At 49.4% G+C, this 18,647-nt stretch overlaps 1 protein-coding gene, 1 long non-coding RNA gene and 1 other non-coding gene across 15 annotated transcripts in view; 2 read left to right on the top strand and 1 right to left on the bottom strand.

Annotated features, from left to right (window-relative positions):
* The window catches only part of HTT (huntingtin), a 168,989-nt gene extending 164,234 nt beyond the window's left edge, over positions 1–4,755 (bottom strand). The window contains exon 1 of one of the 3 annotated variants that reach the window (XR_008524958.2): positions 4,077–4,656. Coding sequence is in view for 2 of the 3 variants with exons in the window: in XM_024245873.3 (XP_024101641.3) it covers positions 4,077–4,312 (236 nt within the window). In the remaining variant the exon portion in view is untranslated. Of the gene's footprint in view, positions 1–4,076 lie in introns of all 3 variants that reach the window. The other 2 variants (XM_024245873.3, XM_054554967.2) reach the window with 2 other exon arrangements.
* Positions 632–693, top strand: LOC112133246 (U7 small nuclear RNA). Its single transcript, XR_002914920.1, has one exon. It is a non-coding gene; the product is annotated as a U7 small nuclear RNA (small nuclear RNA).
* A 430-nt stretch (positions 4,756–5,185) lies between the features above and the next one.
* LOC103890357 (uncharacterized) overlaps positions 5,186–18,647 on the top strand; it is a 28,034-nt gene continuing 14,572 nt past the window's right edge. For 4 of the 11 annotated variants that reach the window (XR_010139581.1, XR_010139586.1, XR_010139585.1 and 1 more), the window contains exons 1-3: positions 5,824–7,034; positions 8,107–8,300; positions 9,075–16,833. This is a non-coding gene — a long non-coding RNA (uncharacterized LOC103890357). The other 7 variants (XR_008524961.2, XR_008524959.2, XR_010139584.1 and 4 more) reach the window with 7 other exon arrangements.

Here is an 18,647-nt window from a genome sequence, read left to right as displayed (position 1 = left end):
CCCAGCTACTCGGGAAGCTGAGGCAGGAGAATTGCTTGAACCTGGGAGGCGGCGGTTGCAGTGTGCCGAGATGACGCCACTGCATGCAGTCCAGCCTAGCAACAGAGTGAGACTCCGTCTCAAAAAAAAAAAAAATTACAGGCCAGGCTTGGTGGCCCACTCCTGTAATCCTAGCACTTTGGGAGGCCGAGGCGGGCGGATCACGAGGTAAGGAGATGGAGATCATCTTGGCTAACACGGTGAAACCCCGTCTCTACTAAAAATATAAAAAATTAGCTGGGTGTGGTGGCGGGCGCCTGTAGTCCCAGCTACTTGGGAGGCTGAGGCAGGAGAATGGCGTGAACCTGGGAGGCGGAGCTTGCAGTGAGCCGAGATCGCGCCACTGCACTCCAGCCTGGGCGACAGAGCAAGATTCCGTCTCGGGGGGAAAAAAACAATTACCCAGGCGTGGCAGTGCATGTCTATAATCCCAGCTAATCGGGAGGCTGAGGCATGAGAATCGCTTGAACCCGAGAGGCAGAGGTTGCAGTGAGCCAAGATCACACCAGTGCACTCCAGCCTGGCTGACAGAGCAAGACTGTCTCAAAAAACAAAATAAAATAAAATAAAATAAAATAAAAATGTCAACACTTAGTGCTACAGCTCTTCTGGAATTTGTCTAGCAGGCTTTCTGGGTTTTGCTGGAAAGCCCCTTAACAATTTTTTTAAAAAATAAAAATAAGTTAACACTTGATTAACCCTGACATTTCCCTATCCCCTTCCCTGCTTTGAAGTTCCTCCACTTATTAACATACTGTATATTTTACTTATCTATCTTGTTTACTGTCTATGTCCTTCATTAGAATGAAAGCTTCACGAGGGCAGAGCTTTGTCTGCTCACGGCTGAGCCCTCCACCTAGAGCAGTGCCAGGCACATAGTACATGTTTAGTAAATATTTACTGATGAATTAATAAAGTCAGGGAAACACCAGATAGGAATCTGAAGGAGAATAAGAAAGTGCCAGAAGCAAGTATCAATTGCCTCCTAATTACTGAGGACCCTCCCAAGCATGCTAGATTTGCTGAGCCTGCAGCCAGCCCCATAAGGAACTCCTGCATCCTGTATGCTGAGCAGAGCACATACACTCATACTTAAACTGAGGCCCATGCATGGCGTGACACCACAGTTCCACATAAAAGAGCAAGAGCCATAAAAACAGAACAGATACTTTCTAAATTGCTTTAGTCAATCTTACTTTGAGAAGAGGATTTTTTGGCTGAAGCACGTGAACAGAACTGCCAAAATCCAAACTTTGTGAGCAGTGTTTGTTACTCAAAATTAGTGAATACCTCCTTTCTCAACAGCAAAATACATAGAAATATGACAAATATGCATTTTATTTAAAATAACTATAAATAAACCTAATGCAGTTGATTTCAGAGCATGCTAAGAACCTTTAAAAGTTATTATTCCAGCCAGGCATGGTGGCTCACACCTGTAGTCCCAGCACTGTGGGAGGCCAAGGTGGACAGATCACGAGGTCAGGAGTTCAAGACCAGCCTGGCCAACATGGTGAAACCCCATCTCTACCAAAAATACAAAAATTAGCTGGACATGGTGGTGGGCGCCTGTAATCCCAGCTACTCAGAAGGCTGAGGCAGAAGAATCCTTTGAACCTGGGAGGTGGAGACTGCAGTGAGCCGAGATTGCACCACTGCACTCCAGCCTGGGCGACAATGCGAGACTATGTCTCAAAAAAAAAAAAAAAGTATTATTCTAAACTACTTTTGTTTTTATAGCATTTTAAATCTATCTTACAATATGCACAGATTATATCTGGCAGGATACATGAGGAACTGTAATAGTGCTTGTTCTTGGGGACAAAGTTAGGTACTCAGAGGAAAGGGGTGGAAGGAAGATATTTTAATTAGTGCTCTTTTGTAATTATGGAATTTGTGTCATGTCAATGTATTACTTATGCAAAAATAATAGATTAAAAAAATTTTTTTTTGAGATGGAGTCTCACTCTGTCATCCAGGCTGGAGTGCAGTGACATGATCTCAGTCCACTGCAGCCTCTGCCTCCCGGGTTCAGGTGATTTTTCCTGCCTCAGCCTCCCAGGTAGCTGGGATTACAGGCACGCGCCACCATGACCAGCTAATTTTTGTATTTTTAGTAGAGACAGGGTTTCACCATGTTAGCCAGGCTGGTCTCAAACTCCTGACCTCCGGTGATTCGTCCACCTAGGCCTCCCGAAGTGCTCGGATTAAAGGTGTGAGCCACCTTGCCAGGCCTGATTAAATTTTTTAAAAAGGTAATCATATATTACCTTAAAGTAATGAAACAAAATCTATCTCCTTTGTCAAGGCAGCAAAGGAAATTCCTTGATACCCATATTTTGAAGATAAGCAAATGCAGGTTCTGTCAAATCAGCATAAGAAAGAGAAGGCTTATTTTTAGAATGATCAAGTGTCTGAAGCAGCCCAACAGAAAGGTCTTCCTTCCCATCAAGAGCCCTGTTTAGTGTTTACACAAGATAACATGCAATGTGTGAATTTCTATGACACCTACCTCCTAGAAAGGCACTACAGTAAATTTCTGAAAGGATGAGAAATTACTTACTGAAGAGATAAGCCAAATTGTTTAAAAATTTCTCCAAATATCCTAAGTTTTTCCATCCTTTAGAAGAATTTATTCCTAAATTTTATTCCAACAAATAAGCTAACACTGCTCTCCAAATCATTTTCTAATTAAACTCTGAAGACGAGAGAAGTATCATAACAGAAACAAAGAACAAGAAATATTACTAAAAATTAATCAGTCTTAATAGAGATATTCTTATCAAATGCCATCTGGTACACATCCAGATCGGAAATAGAATACTGAGAGGTAAGAGAAAGACCTGAACTGCAGCAGAGTACTTCCCAACTCCTCCTGAACACTCGACACACAGACTTCCAGGGAAAGTCCTGGGGTTCCGCTAGATGTTTTAATGGTCTCTCTTTTTCTGTTTCAAAAATTCTCCCCAAGAACAAGCAACAGAGACCCCTAGCTTCCAAAAAGTAACAAGCTGTCAGCAATGAAGCAAACAGAAACCCTTTCACTGGCACATCTGAGATGCCCATGGAGTTTGCAGATCCCCCATATTCTGGCAAGCCTGACTGCAATACTGGTAAAATGTACACCTCATTCATCCCTCGGCAATTAACCTCCCCATCAGCAACGTGCTGGTTTTATTCCCAACACAAATAGGCAAAAAACTTCAATCAACTGTTCCTAATATTTAAGATAATTTTATTAATCACCACGTAAGTTCACCACTTACTTGGCAACCACAACTCATTCAAATGCCTGCAGACCAACTTGCGCTTAGATGAGCAGGTCTCTTAGGTAGTGCTTAAAATCGTGTTACTATCACCATGATCATGAACTAAATGAAATGTCCTGAGAATGTAGGAAGAGCCTCAAATCTCAAGCTGTTTTAAGTGCCACTTGGAAAAGAAATCTCCCATTGGACGCGCCCTCACTCCCCGCCCCCCCAGCCACTCCCGCCGAGGCGTCCTAAAAGCATTATGTCATCCACTGCCCCCACATCTCTCCAGCTCCAAACACCGCCTCCTCTAGAGGTGTCCCGCGCCCCCAGCCCTCTTCCCTCTCAGACTAGAAGAGGGAAGTGGCACTGAGCAAATCTCGGCTCTTCCAAGTTCTCTTCACAACACAGTTAAAAGCACCCCCGCCCCGGTTTCTCGCAAATAAAAAGAAACAAGTTCTCGCCCCAACTCTTCGCATCCTGGGAAGGGCGAGAGGGCTGAGGCCGTGACTCCCCTCGGTGAATCCAGGACAGGCCCCAACGAGGCTCTGCCTCCCCCTCGCGGGACGACAAGGGAAGACCCAAGTGCGGGACCCGGGCTGAAGTGGGGGAAGGTCTCGCCGCAGGAGGGGGCGGGTGTCCCTCATGGGCTCTGGGTTGCTGGGTCACCCTGTCTCTGCGGGGCCGGGGGTTCGTGTCGCCGGCCCGCAGGCTGCAGGGTTGCCGCCATCCCCGCCGTAGCCTGGGACCCGCCGGGACAGGGAGATGCAGCGGGCCCAAACTCACGGTCGGTGCAGCGGCTCCTCAGCCACAGCCGGGCCGGGTGGCGGCGGGGGCGGCGGCGGGGGCGGCTGCTGCTGAGGCAGCAGCGGCTGTGCCTGCGGCGGCGGCTGAGGAAGCTGAGGAGGCGGCGGCGGCGGCGGCGGCGGCGGTGGCGGCTGTTGCTGCTGCTGCTGCTGCTGCTGCTGCTGGAAGGACTTGAGGGACTCGAAGGCCTTCATCAGCTTTTCCAGGGTCGCCATGGCGGTCTCCTGCCCGGCACTGCAGTCCCCGGAGGCCTCGGGCCGACTCGCGGCGCCGCTCAGCACCGGGGCAATGAATGGGGCTCTGGGCCGCGGGTAAAAGCGGAACCTGAGCGGCCGTCCATCTTGGACCCGTCCCGGCAGCCCCCACGGCGCCTTGCGTCCCAGACGCTACGCCGGTGGAGGCGGGGCCACGCAGGCCAGCATGATTGACAGCCCTAGCCTGCGGACTCTGCCAATGGCTGGCCAGGGAGCCAGCCCGCCCCCGCCCCCCCAGGTTCTGCCTCACAGAGCCACCAAGGCCTCTGACAGCGAAGCGCCCCACCCGGGCGAAGGCGCGGGGCTCAACGGAGAGGGGACGGGGCGTGGCGAGACTGTAATGGGGTGGGGCGAAGCTGTGAAGTGTCGGGGCGGCGGGACGAGGAAAGGACGGGGCGGGACTACATGGTAAGGGAGGGGGGCGTGGCGATTCGGGGGGCGTGGCGAGGCCGGGGCGGGGCACAGCAGGCAAGGCGCTTGAGGGGCGGGGCGAGGCGGGGGTGGGGCGGGGCGATGCTGGGGGCGGGGACATTAGACAGGGCGGTTGAGGGGCGGGGCGGCTGAGGGGCGGAGCGAGATAGGGGAGGGGACTAGCCGGTGAGGGGCGGGGAGGCCGGGGGCGGGGCAGGAAGGTGAGAGGTGGGGCGAGGGAGGGCGGGGGGTGGGCGAGGGAGGGCGGGGGGGGGCGAGGGAGGGCGGGGGGGGGCGAGGGAGGGCGGGGGGGGGCGAGGGAGGGCGGGGGGGGGCGAGGGAGGGCGGGGGGGGCGAGGGAGGGCGGGGGGGGGCGAGGGAGGGCGGGGGGGGGCGAGGGAGGGCGGGGGGGCGCGGAGGGGTGGGGCCATGGAGGGGCTCGCCCATGAAGGGCGGGGCCATGGAAGGGGCGGGGTAATGCAGGGGGCGCCGGGCGCGCGCACAGACCCATGCGGAAAGAAAGGATCCCCCGCCGACGCCTGGAGCGGGGCGAGAGCCGGCCGTGGACTCTGAGCCGAGGTGGCCTCGGGGTTTGCCCTCCCGCCACACTGGCCTGTGGCCAGAGCCAGGCTCACCTGGACAGCCCTACGGGGAGCCTGGTGGGGGGCTCCCTGCACGGGGAGAGGGTGGGCGAGCCCCTGCGCAGAGCGCAGAGAATGCGCGTGGTCGGCGCGACCTGAGGACCCCAACTGTGACGCCCCCCCCAGCGAGCTGGAGAGTACCCTGCAGGGCGGTGTCCACAGGCCTGGCGCCCCCCATCGGTCCCAGCGCAGCGCCCCGGAAGGGAGGAGAGGGTCTGGGGCAGGCCCGGGTGGTCAGCGCCTGCTGCCCACAGAGGCACTGTGATTAGTGCAGCGAGAAGCAGCTATGGCCACAAGATGCCGCCCACAGGAATGAGTCCCGACCTGGGACGTTTCTTTATGGGAGCGCACCCCTGCTCTGACCTTCCGGCAGGACCCCCAAGGGGCGTCATTCAGCAGCAGCTCAGCAGAGGTCTGTGGGGCACCCCCTCACGCCTGGGACACAGGCCTGGGCGGGCAGGGTCCTGGTCTCCAGAGCCTCCCGCCTTTTGGGTGGTAGAGGGGCAAACGGAGAGGGCAGCTGTCCAGCCTGCCCAACAGGGAGTAGGGTTGGCCTCAGGGACAGCCGCCCAGCCGGGGGGTGATGTAGGCAGAGAGGAGCCCACTAAAGCCTACGTAAGCCAGGCCACACCTGCAACCCAGAGTCCCCTGCTCTGTGGCCACAAACAGCACCTCCACCTTGTCTCAGAGCCTTCCTAAAGGGAAACTCAGCATTGTCCCCAGTGGGGTAGCAGTAGCCTCCCTTTTCTTGAGAAGGACAGCAGAGAAACAGCCGTTAGTTCCCAGTTCTTGGGAGGCTGATGTGGGAAGATCACCTGAACCCAGGAATTTGAGGCTGCAAGTGAGCTATGATTGCACCACTGCACTCCAGCTTGGGTGATAGAGCGACACTGTCTCTAAAAAAATTAAGTTCCAGCCAGGTGCGGTGGCTCACGCCTGTAATCCCAGCACTTTGGGAGGCCAAGGCAGGCAGATCACCAGAGGTCAGGAGTTCGAGACCAGCCTGGCCAACATGGCGAAACCCTGTCTCTACTAAAAATACAAAAATTAGCCGGGTGTAGTGGTGCATGCCTGTAGTCCCAGCTACTCCGGAGGCTGGGGCAGGAGAATTGCTTGAACCCGGGAGGTGGAGGTTGCAGTGAGCCAAGATCATGCCATTGCACTCCAGCCTGGGCGACAAGAGTGAGACTCTGTCTCAAAAATAATAAATGAAGTTCCCAGTTCTCTGCTGTTAATAAGGGCCTTTGTCCACTGTGCCAGGCCTCAAGGTTGTTAGTTACCTCAGTGGGCAGACTCATAAGATGGCCCCAGCACTCCTCGCCTCCTGGTATTGACGCCTTTGTATGACCCCTCCCTGTGAGTGCGGGCTGTACCTGGTGGCCTGCTTCTAACCAATGTAATAGGGCAAAGGTGATGGAATGTCACCCCATGACTAGGTCACAAAAGGGTATGACTTCAGTCTCCCTGGCACCCTCTGTTGCCTTCTTGGCATGGACGCTCTGATGAAGTCAGCTGCCATGTTGGAGAGGCCCACATGGCTAGGACATAAAGGCAGCCTCTGGCCAACAGGCAGTGAGAACTGAGGCTCTCAGTCCAGCAGGCCATGAGAAACTGGATCCTGCCAACACCACGTGAGATTGGAAAGGGACCCTTCCCCGGTTGAGCTCTCAGGTGGGAGGCAGCTGGTATTTGACTGAACCCTGGTGAGAAGTGGAGCTGGTTAAGCTAGGTCCAAATTCCTGACCCACAGAACTGTGTGACTACACATATGGCTCTACACGTAACTACATATAACTATATGACTAGACATGTGTGCTGCTAAGCCACAGTGTTGGGGTGATTTGTCCCAGCAGCAGATGAGTGTATTTGTTTGCTTGGGCTGCCATAACAAAGTACCACAGACCGGGCAGCTTAAACAACAGAAATGTATCTTCTCATGGTCCTAGAGACTAGAAGTCCGAGATGAAGATGTTGGCAATGTTGGTTTCTCCTGAGCCCTGTCCTTGACTTGCAGACAGCCGCCTTTCCCGGTGTCCTCACGTGGCCGTCCCTCTGAGCATGTCCGTGTCCTAATCTCTTCTTGTAAGACATCAGTCGGATTATGGCCCACCCTAATGATCTCATTTTAGCCTCCTTACCTCCTTAAAGAACCTGTCTCCAAATACAATCCCATCCTGAGGTTCTGGGGCTTAGGACTTCAACCTGAATGAGGAACACAGTTCATCCTATAACAATGAGTAATAGAGTTGCACCCTCACAACCGCTCTGACCTTCTTTAAAGACCTTTTTATCTAAGCAGTTTGCCTCTTAGCTGGTGTACAACAGTCCCTGTCCTTCCTTCAGCTAGCTATGGCCATATAACTAAGTAAGTGCTAGCCAAGGAGATGCAAGCAGAAGTAATGAGTAGTACTTCTAGAAAGGAAGTACCTAAAATGAAGGGATACACACACCTTTTTCCCGCTCCCTGGAATGGGATGTGTTGGCTGGGACTTGAGCAGCCATTTTGGATCATAAGCATAAAAGCCACATCCTGGGGTGACGGGACCTGGAAGGAGGGGGCCCAGATGACTGTGTTCAGCTGTCATTCCAGCCTGGCCTGGAATTCTTTCATCTGTAAAAGAGAAATACACTTCCGTCTGAGCTGCTGTGACTCCAGGTCATTCTGTTATATGCTCCTAAACCAAATTATTCCAACCCATCCAGGGAGGCGATGGATCATCGGGACTTCACATGGCCACAACAAATCACAACTGCTTCAGCCACGGCTGAAAAAACATCATCTGCCTAGAATTGACTGTCATCCTGACAGGAGATCTAATGTGAAAGACTTACAGAAATGGACTGTCAAGACACAGGTTTTTAAAGTTCACAGAAAAGTCTGGCATCATCTAAAAAGAGTAAAGATCAATACTGGGCAGTTTGGCATGGTGTCTCCGAAGCCTAAAAATGGGCACAGTCCCTGAACAGCAAAAACATTTCCCGTAATTTATCCTATGCAAACAGTCAGGCGTGTGTGATCAATGATTTATTATAGCAACACTTAGGAAAAAAGATGGAAAAAAGATAGATGCTGGGCAGAAGGAGCTGAGTTAAATGAATCCCAACATAGCCACAGGCAGTCATTAGAATCCTGTTCCAAATGAGCACTTGTGACACAGGGAAAGGCTTACAACATGTTAGCCGATTACACACCATGTAGAGCCTGATAACCTCCCCCATTCTAAAGAAAAAATACCATACACATACATAGAAAAGAGATGAAGGCGCAGTGGCTCACACCTGTAATCCCAGCACTTTGGGAGGCCGAGCTGGGCTGATGGCATCTGAGGTTAGGAGTTCAAGTCTGCCTGACCAACAAGATGAAACCCTGTCTCAACTAAAAATACAAAAATTAGCCAGGCGTGGTGGCAGGCGCCTGTAATCCCAGCTACTCAGGAGGCTGAGGCAGGAGAATTGCTTGAACCCAGGAGGCAGAGGTTGCAGTGAGCTGAGATCGAGCCACTGCACTCCAGCCTGGGTGACAGAGCAAGATTCTATCTCAAAAAAAAAAAAAAGAGAGAGAAGTAAGGTTCCTAGTCACCAAGTCATAGCAGTGACTCTCTCTGGGCAGGGGAATTGAGGGCGGTTTATATCTTAATCTTTGTGCTTTTCCATATTTTTCAAATTTTCAGCAATGAACATGAACTATTCAGGGGAAGATTGTTAAATGAAAGAATCTCACCGGGCGGGGAGCCAAGCATGACACCTGGCGACCTGCCTGTGCCTTGTGCCTGTCCTGCCGAGAAGAGAGAAGAGGCGTTGAAAGCAGCCAGCGGTGGTGCACACCAGCCTGGGCAGGGGGCAGTAAGCAGGAGCAGCCCCGACCCAAGACCAGGTGGGATGCACGCGGGATGGGGCTGGAAAAGAAGGAAACCCTGACGCAGACCCCAGGGGGAAATGAGGAGCAGCCGAGCAACTGGAGAGCAGAGGAGGCTATTTGGGGGCCCCCAGCCCCACCCCTGAGACAGCTGAGAGAGGAGCGGGTGTGAGGGCAAAACAGGCAGGAACCTTCCAGAGAAGGAAGCCAGGAGCTGGTAAAGAGCACGGGCCCAGCTGCAGACAGAAACCTTTCCGTCTCATATGATGGCTGAGGCGCAGGACAGCGGAGGGGGCGCATCCTCCTTCATCTGTCCTGTTACCTTACGTTCTAGGTGCACCACTGGTAAGGAGCTTCTTATGTGGGGCCTTTGACAACCCTTGTTTTTAAACTAGAGCATTTCCTTCATTAATATTAACTGTAATCATTGATATACATGAGGTCAGTCTTTCTGTATATCCTACCAACTCTGTTGCCTGGTTTTTGGTTAAGTCTGATTTTATTTTTGAACCTCTGTTAGTTTGAAAGTGATCACTGTTGGCCAGGCGCGATGGCTCACACCTGTAATCCCAGCACTTTGAGAGGCAGAGGTAGGCAGATCGCCTGAGGTCAGGAGTTCAAGACGAGCCTGGCCAACATGGTGAAACCCCGTGTCTACTAAATATTAAAAAAAAAAAAAAAATTAGCCGGGTGTGGTGGCAGGTGCCTGTGATCCCACCTACTCTGGAGGCCTAGATGAGAGGATGGCCTGAACCCAGGAGGAGGAGGTTGCAGTGAGCCAAGATCACACCACAACACTCCGGCCTGGGTGACAGAGTGAGACTCTATCTCAAAAAAAAAAAAAAAAATCATACACTATTGTCTCCTCTTTTCGTGGTCACCCTAGAAATTACAACATTCATCCTCCAGGTATCAAAATCTAACAAATCTATTCTCTCCTTGATCATGCAGGGAGCTTACAACATTTAAATGCTATTTTTGGTTTCTCCCAATTTGGAGGGTATTATTGCCATGTGTTTTAATTCCATATAAACACACACATAGGCCAGATGCAGTGGCTCATGCCTGTAATCCCAGCACTTTGGGAGGCCCAGGCAGGTGGATCACCTGAGGTCAGGTGTTCAAGACCAGCCTGGCCAACATGGAGAAATCCCGTCTCTACTAAAAATACAAAAATTAGCCAGGCATTGTGGCAGGCACCTGTAATCTCAGCTACTCAGGAGGCTGAGGCAAGACAATCATTTGAGCCCAAGGGGCAGAGGTTGCAGTGAGCCGAGACCGTGCCACTTCACTCTAGCCTGGGCGACAGAGTGAGAGTCCATCTTGACAGAAAAAAAAAAAAAAGCCACACACACATACATGTCGCAAAAGATATAGACACAACAGTTGTAGACCAGTCAGCTTTTGTTTAAATTGGCCCCTGAATTTTCCATTTTTATCACTCTCCATTTCTTTCCTGAATCTCTGATCTTCCTCTGGGGTCATTTTCTTCTGCCTGGAAAGCATCCTTTAGAATTCCTTGGACAATGGGTCTTCTATTGCGGAAATCTTTCCAATTCAGTCAGGAAGTGTTTTTATTTTGCCTTCCGTCTTCACGGATTTTGGTGGGTATCGAATCAAAGGCGGCAGTTGCTTTCTTTCAGGAGATTGAAGCTTCATCACCTTTTTTTTTTTTTTTTTTTTGAGACAGAGTCTCGCTCTGTCGCCCAGGCTGGAGTGCAGTGGCACAATCTCAGCTCACTGCAAGCTCTGCCTCCCGGGTTCATGCCATTCTCCTGCCTCCGCCTCCCGAGTAGCTGGGACTACAGGCGCCTGCCACCACGCCCGGCTAATTTTTTTGTATTTTTAGTAGAGACGGGGTTTCACCTTGTTAGCCAGGATGATCTTGATCTCCTGACCTCGTGATCTGCCGGCCTCAGCCTCCCAAAGTGCTGGGATTACTGGCGTGAGCCACCATGCCCGGCCTGTCTTCCACTTTTCATTCTTGCTGTTGAGAAATCAGCTGTCAGTTTCATGGCTGCTGCTTTGAAACTAATATGCCATTTTTTAAATCTGGCTGCTTTTAAGATTTTCTCTGTCTTTGGTCTTCTGTAGTTTTGCAGTGATATGTCTAGGGGTGTAAGGAGAGACAAGTCTGCTTGTTGGCCAGATGGCCCTCGAGGTCCCCTTTGGTAACCTAGCAACAGGCTGGCTCAGTAGGAAAACTCAAAGCCTTACCCATACCAGCTCCAGAAGTTCTGGAACACAGATCCCCCTTGGTGAAAGATTTCTAAGGTCAGGATGTTCTTTTCACCAGCAAAGACATTCCCCACATAGAAATCTCCCATTGCTATGCGATTGGCTAGGTGCTCTCGGTTCCCTTCCAATTTCCCTACAAATACCCAGAATGACAAGAAGCCAGATCCCTCTCCTAGTGAACTCCCTAAGGTGTGACCAGCTGTCCCTGGCCCTGGGATGATGAGAACTTGGGAGAGAAGTGCCTCCTTCTGATAACCCTCTGCCTCTGAGTGTCCCCATTAAATGCATCTTATGCCTGTCCTGTGTATTGTTGATGGTGTTTGTCATTGTCTGGACTTGCTTTCACAGTATGGATTTCTTTTTTTCTCCTTGGAATTCACTGGGCTTTGAATTTGTGAACTGATAGCTTTCATCAGTTTCAAAGCCTCTCAGTCACTGTCCTTGAAACACGGCTTCTGTTCTTCTCCTTCTCTCTCTCCCTGGTACTCCGAATAAATGTATATTAGATCCTCTCACCATATCCTTTCTTCTGCATTTTCCATTCCTTTGTCTCTCAGTGCTTTATTCTGGATAGTGTCATCTGACTTACTTCCTAGTTCTCTCTGGCTGTTTCTATTCTGCTGTTAAACCCTTGCTTTACCATTAAGTTCTGGAATTCTGCAGTTTTCAGGACCGTAATTTGTACTGACTCTAAAGTATGCTGTTGTCACATTTTATAGTTTCTGATTTCCTGCCAACACTTTCAAGTTTTGCAAATTTCCTTGTTGAACATGGGTAGCATAGTTGTTTAAGTGTCTGTATCTCATATCTCCATTATCTAGACACTAGATAGATTCTAGGCCTCTGAGGGTATGTTTCTCATGCCTGAAGTTTCTGCTAATTCCCATCCATCGGGCCTCATATCACGTTCCTGATAATTTGTGTTTGTGTACTGGACATTGTATTTGAAATTTATTAGAGAGTAATTTGAAGCTTAAGGTATTATCTTCTTCCAGAGAGGATTTTTGTTTGCAATGCCAGGCTCCTGGGGACACTAGAAGTCCTAGGCCATCTTAATCCAAGTTCCAGTTTTGAGGAACTGGATGTGGTTGATATGAAGGGATTGGTATGGTCCCAGAGGACCATCCATATTTCAGAGCTGGTTTACTTCCAAGTCATCCTTCTTCTTGGGTAGGGTGGACCCCAAAGTGGAAAGTGAATTGCCTGGGACCCCAAACTTGGCATGCGCTAGATTTCATTTTTATTCCCCTATGCTCAAGAGGCTTAGCTCAGGTGGGGCACGGTGGCTCACGCCTATAATCCCAGCACTTTGGAAGGCTGAGGTGGACAGATCATGATGTCAAGAGATCGAGACCATCCTGGCCAACATGGTGAAACCCCGTCTCTACTAAAAATACAAAAATTAGCTGGGTGTAGTGGCGGGAGCCTGTAATCCCAGCTACTCGGGAGGCTGAGGCAGGAGAATCACTTGAACCAGGGAGACAGAGGTTGCAGTGAGCTGAGATCACACCACTGCACTCCAGCCTGGCGACAGAGTGAGATGCCACTTCAAAAAAAAAGGAGGCTTAGCTCAGCCTTCCAGGTATCTTGTCCAGATCAGCAAATACCCACAAAGCAGAAGCAGCCCTGGTGTTTGGCCCCTCTCTCTACCCTCCCACCCTCTTCTGGCTTTCAGCCCCGAAAGCTGATTACTCTGTTAATGTTTATGTTTGTCTGGATTTATTCATTATGTTCATTAGGATGATAGAAACAGATTCTATAGTCCCTCATCAATGTACATGGAAGTTCCTCCTGAAAATAAAGATGGTCCCAAACTTAGGCTGGTTCAACTAAAATTTTTTGACTTGATGATGGTGCAAAAGCAATACACATTCAATGGAAACCATACTTCAAATTTTCAACTTTGATCTTTTCCCAGGCTAGTGATGTGCCGTACAATACTGTCTTGTGAAGCTGGGAAGCTCCCAGGCAGCCACGCAGTCACAAGGGCAAACAACAGATGCTCTGCAGTAGACTGTGCTGCTGTGTGATTTTGCCAATTGTAGGCTGACGTCAGTGTCTGAGCATAGCTAAGGTAGGCTAGGCTCAGCTATGATGTTTGGGAGGTTAGGTGTATTAAATGCATTTTTTACTTATATTTTCAACTTACTATGGATTTATCTAGAGGTAACCCCATAGTAAGTCAATAAGCATCAGTATTAAGGATAATGTTGAAAGTAGTTGGGCTGGCATGGTGGCTCACGCCTGTAATCCTGGCACTTTGGGAGGCCAAGGTGGGTGGATCACCTGAGGTTGGGAGTTCAAGACCAGCCTGACCAACATGGTGAAACCCCATCTCTACTAAAATACAAAAAAATTATCCGGGCATGGTGGCACGCGCCTGTAGTCCCAGCTACTTGGGAGGCTGAGGCAGGAGAATTGCTTAAACCTGGGAGGCGGGGGGTGTGCAGTGAGCCTACATCGCACTACTGCACTCCAGCCTGGCAACAGAGCAAGACTCCATCTCAAAAAAAAAAAAAAGAAAGAAAGTAGTTATCCTCTTATTCCTAATTTTAACATTATTCCCTCCAGCGTGTGCCCTTATCGGGTAAAATGATGCCTTCTGGGCTGATAAATATATTTTATCATGCTAAAGAAGGAGTAACTAATTTATTTTATTGACCACATAAAAAGTGGGTGTTGAATTTGGTCAAATGCCTTTACAGCATCTATGAAAATGATCTATTTTTTCTTTGGGTATATTCACATGATCTATTATATTCTGTTACTGAATTTCCTTGTATTGAACCATCCATGCATTATTGAAATAAACCCCACTATGTTATGATGTGACATTTTTGATGTGTTGTTGGGTTCTGTCTGGTAATATTTTATTAAGGGTTTTGTATTAATATTCATAAAAGACATTGGTATGAAGTTTTGTATAAGGTCTTTATAAGATTTTGCTATCAATTTATACTTGCTTTATAAAAAGAATTGGGAAGTTTTGTTTTTCTAGAGTCTGGAATATTTCAAGCCCATTCAAAGTTTTATTTGCTCTTTAAGGTGTGTTAACATTCCCATGTCAGATTGTTTGAGCCTGGTGTTTTTTTGAAGGGTAGCACTTTGACAACTTTACTTCTTCTCTTGAAAATAGCCTATTTAGGCTTCTATTTTACATGTGGTTAGTTTTGATAAATTATGTTTTCCTAGAAATGCATTTCATCCAAGTTTTATGTTTATGTTCATAAATTTCTGCAAAGTATTCATTATCTTTCTCTCTTTACATGATTTTTCTCCCCTTGAAATTAATTTTTGTGTATTTTTATTTTCTTAATTAGGTTAGATTTTTATTTATTTGGTTAGTTGATTCTTTTAAGAACAATGTCTTTTGGCCGGGCACAGTGGCTCATGCCTGTAATCCCAGCACTTTGGGAGGCTGAGGCAGGCAGATCACAAGGTCAGGAGTTTGAGGCCAGCCTGGTTAATATGGTGAAACCCCGTCTCTGCTAAAAATACAAAAATTAGCCAGATGTGGTGGCGCACACCTGTAGTCCTGGCTACTCAGGAGGCTGCGGCAGGAGAATCTCTTGAACCTGGGAGGAGGAGCTTGTAGTGAGCTGAGATGCACCACTGCACTCCAGCCTGGGCAACAGAGTGAGGCTCCATCTCAAGAAAAAAAAAACAAAAAAAACTTTATTATTTGTGTTACAGCTTTCCTGTGTTATAGCCAGCACTTTCTGCTTCTAATTCTGGCTTGATCTTTCTGGTGATTCACTCCTATCCAGGAGCCACCAAGAGTCACCTCATTAGAACAAAAGATGCTCACCCAGGAAATTCTCAGGATTTTAGGAGCTCTGTGGCAGGAACTGGGTGCAGACCAATATATATTTCTTATTATTTCATACCACCCACAACTTTCACCACCATCCCCTCCATAAAATCATCTTTTATTGGCCAGCATGGGGGCTCATGTCTATAATCCCAGCGCTTGGGGAGGCTGAGGTGGGAAGATTGCTTGAGGCCAAGAGTTCATGACCAGCCTGGGCAACACAGCAAAGGCTGGCATGTCTCTAATTCTTTCTTGCAGTGGCCTCTCCCTTCACCTCCAAGCCGGAGCATGGCCTCACCCCTCCCAGGTGACTCTTTTCCCAGAAATGGGAATGTCTCAAGAAGCCACCTCTCACCAAGCATCTGCCAGGCCATTTCAGCTCCCAGGAGTCCTTGTCCTGCCCCACCAGCTCTGTCTCATCTAGATGGGGCCCTCTGTCCAGTGGTACTGAACAGAATGTTCTGCATGCCTGGCCAATGCAGAGACCTCCTTGCACCCCTGCTCCAAGGCTGGCTCTGCCACTGACGGATAGACTGACATTTGCACTGTTCTGAGCCCCTGGGGGTGCACTATGCAGAGCTAGGCCATCTCTGTCATCCTACAAGAACCAGGCAGCCCTGAGCAAGGGTTTTAACATGCAAGGTGTACTCCGCTAGTCTTAAGATATCTTGAGCCACTGTGTTGCTGCTCCCAACTCCCAAGCCACGCTGACTTTCTTTCCCTCAGGACAGAAACATCTCTGCTGATCCCTGATCCATACCCCTCCCCATGAAAGAAATATAATACATAAAAGAGAGCCCTGTCCACTGAGCACCTCCCTTCCTTTGTAGCACTTACTTCAACTGACCCTTACAGGGATTGTGTAACTAGACTATGAATGTCATGAAGGCTACATCGTGTCTCCGATCCCCTACTAAAGGCCCCAACCCCAGGGAGGACCCCTCCCCTGGCGTGGGGAGGAGGATCTGGAAGATCTCTTTAGTAAAAGGTCTGGTTGGACTGGGACATAGGTCTTTCCTGAGCAAGAACTCTAAAGCCCACTTGTTTCCTTACTAGAAGATGAAGGTTAGAAATGTTCTTTCTTATTTAAAACCATGGCTTGCAATGCTGCTTGGCCCTCTAGTCAAGCAGAAGCACAGCCCACATACCACACAACACAGGATTTCCTCATGGCTCATCTTCCAAGTGAGAAGTGAAAGGAACGTCGTGGGAAACCGCAAGAGTCTGTTCTAATGATAAAGCTGAGGTCCAGAGAACCGCGCTTACTCTCAGCAGTGCAGAGTGGTGATGAACAACACGCCAAGCAGAAGAGAAAGGGGCCGGGACCTTGGATGGGGGCTGAATTCAGAATCAGCGCATGGGAGAAGTGAAGTTTGAGACTTAGAGAATGAGCCGAAGGGAGACCTTTCTCACTGTCAAGGCGGTGAAGCACAGGCCGCAGAGGGGAGGTGTTTGACCTGGGGGCGCTCATCACATGCTGTGCCTAGAATCGAAGTCCAGGCTCACACCAGACCTCCAAGGCCAGGTGAGTACTCCAGGGGAAGGGAGGGTGCAGGGGATGAGAACAGGGAAAATCATGAGGTTTTGGAAAGGGAACTTTGAATTAGCAATTTATAAAAATGTAGACTAGGCCAGGCATCCTGGCTTATGCCTGTAATCCCAGCATTTCGCGAGGCTGAGGTGGGAGGACCATTTGAACTCAGGGGTTTTAGACCAGCCTGGACACATAGTGAGGCCCTATTCCTACAAAAAAAAATAAAACATTAGCCATGTGTGGTGGCACGCACTTGTGGTCCTAGCTACTTGGGAGACTGAGGTATGTGAAAGGAACATAGCTTGAGCCCCCAAATCACTGAAGCCAAAGGGGAAATTCAAGCTGGGAACTGCTCAGGGCAAATCTGCCTCCCATTCCATTCAAAGTCATCCTTCTGCTCACTGAGATAGATGCATATTCTGCATATTCTCTCTCTTTTTTTTTTTTTTTTGAGATGGAGTCTCGCTCTGTCTCCCAGGCTGGAGTGCAGTGGTGTGATCTCGGCTCACTGCAAGTTCCGCTTCCCCGGTTCACACCATTCTCCTGCCTCAGCCTCCCAAGTAGCTGGGACTACAGGTGCTCGCCACCACACCCAGCTAATTTTTTGTATTTTTTAGTAGAGATGGGGGTTTCACCATGTTAGCCAGGATGGTCTCAGTCTCCTGACTTTGTGACCTGCCCGCCTCGGCCTCCCAAAGTGCTGGGATTACAGGCGTGAGCCACTGTGCCCAGCCTTTTTTTTTTTTTTTTTTTTCTGAGATGAAGTTTCACTCTTGTTGCCCAGGCTGGAGTGCAATGGCACCATCTCAGCTCACTGCAACCTCTTCCTTCCGGGTTCAAGCTATTCTCCTGCCTCAGCCTCCCGAGTAGCTGGGATTACAGGCGCCCGCCACCAAGCCCAGCTAATTTTTTGTATTTTTAGTAGAGACAGGGTTTCACCATGTTGGCCAGGCTGCTCTCAAACTCCTGACCTCAGGTGATCCACCCACCTCTGCCTCCGAAAGTGCTGGGATTACAGGCATGAGCGACTGCACCCAGTCAATAGATGCATATTCTGATTGCCTCCTTTGGAAAGGCTTATCAGAGATTCAAAAGAATGCAACCATTTGTCTACCTGTGACCTGGAAGCCCCCTCCCTGCTTCAAGTTGTCCCCGCCTTTCTGGATGGAACCAATGTACTTCTTATATATATGAATTGACATCTCATGTCTCCCTAAAATGTATAAAACCAAGCTGTGCCCCAACCATCTTGGGAACATGTCATCAGGATTTCCTGAGGTTGGGTCACTGAAGCGGCATAATACCCAAGGTTCTGGGGTAATACCCAAGGTTCATTGCCTCATGTCAAGGAAATCAAAAACACAGATACACACGGAGTGAGGTTAAGAGTGGAGCTTTAATAGGCGAAAGAAAGAGAAAAATGAATAGCTATCTCCTATAGAGAGAGAGGGGTGCCCCAGTGGGTCTTCCAGCCTGCGGCGGAATGGACAGGGTTTTATAGACAGGCTTGAGGAGGCGGTGTCTAATTTACATAGGGCCCAAAGATTGGTTGGACCAGGCATAATGTTTACATAGCACACAAAGAAGCTGGCCACCCTACCCTCATCTTTTATTATGCAAATTGGTCTCTACTTGGCAGACACTATGTTGCCTGCTCCTTACCGTGCACATGGTTGACGAGGAAAGGAAAGATGGACCCACCATGTTGGACCTGCCTGGCCCCAGGTAGCCTTTTCTTATTGGCACAGCTGCCAGCATTCACCTGTGCAAGCTTCCAGCTTGCTTGTGTATGTCTGCAGCTCGAT

Source organism: Pongo abelii, chromosome 3, assembly GCF_028885655.2.
Source record: "Pongo abelii isolate AG06213 chromosome 3, NHGRI_mPonAbe1-v2.0_pri, whole genome shotgun sequence".
In the NCBI taxonomy this organism is placed as follows: Eukaryota; Metazoa; Chordata; class Mammalia; order Primates; family Hominidae; genus Pongo; species Pongo abelii.
The sequence above is the reverse complement of the archived record's forward strand: the minus strand, read 5'-3'. Positions and strand labels throughout refer to the sequence as shown.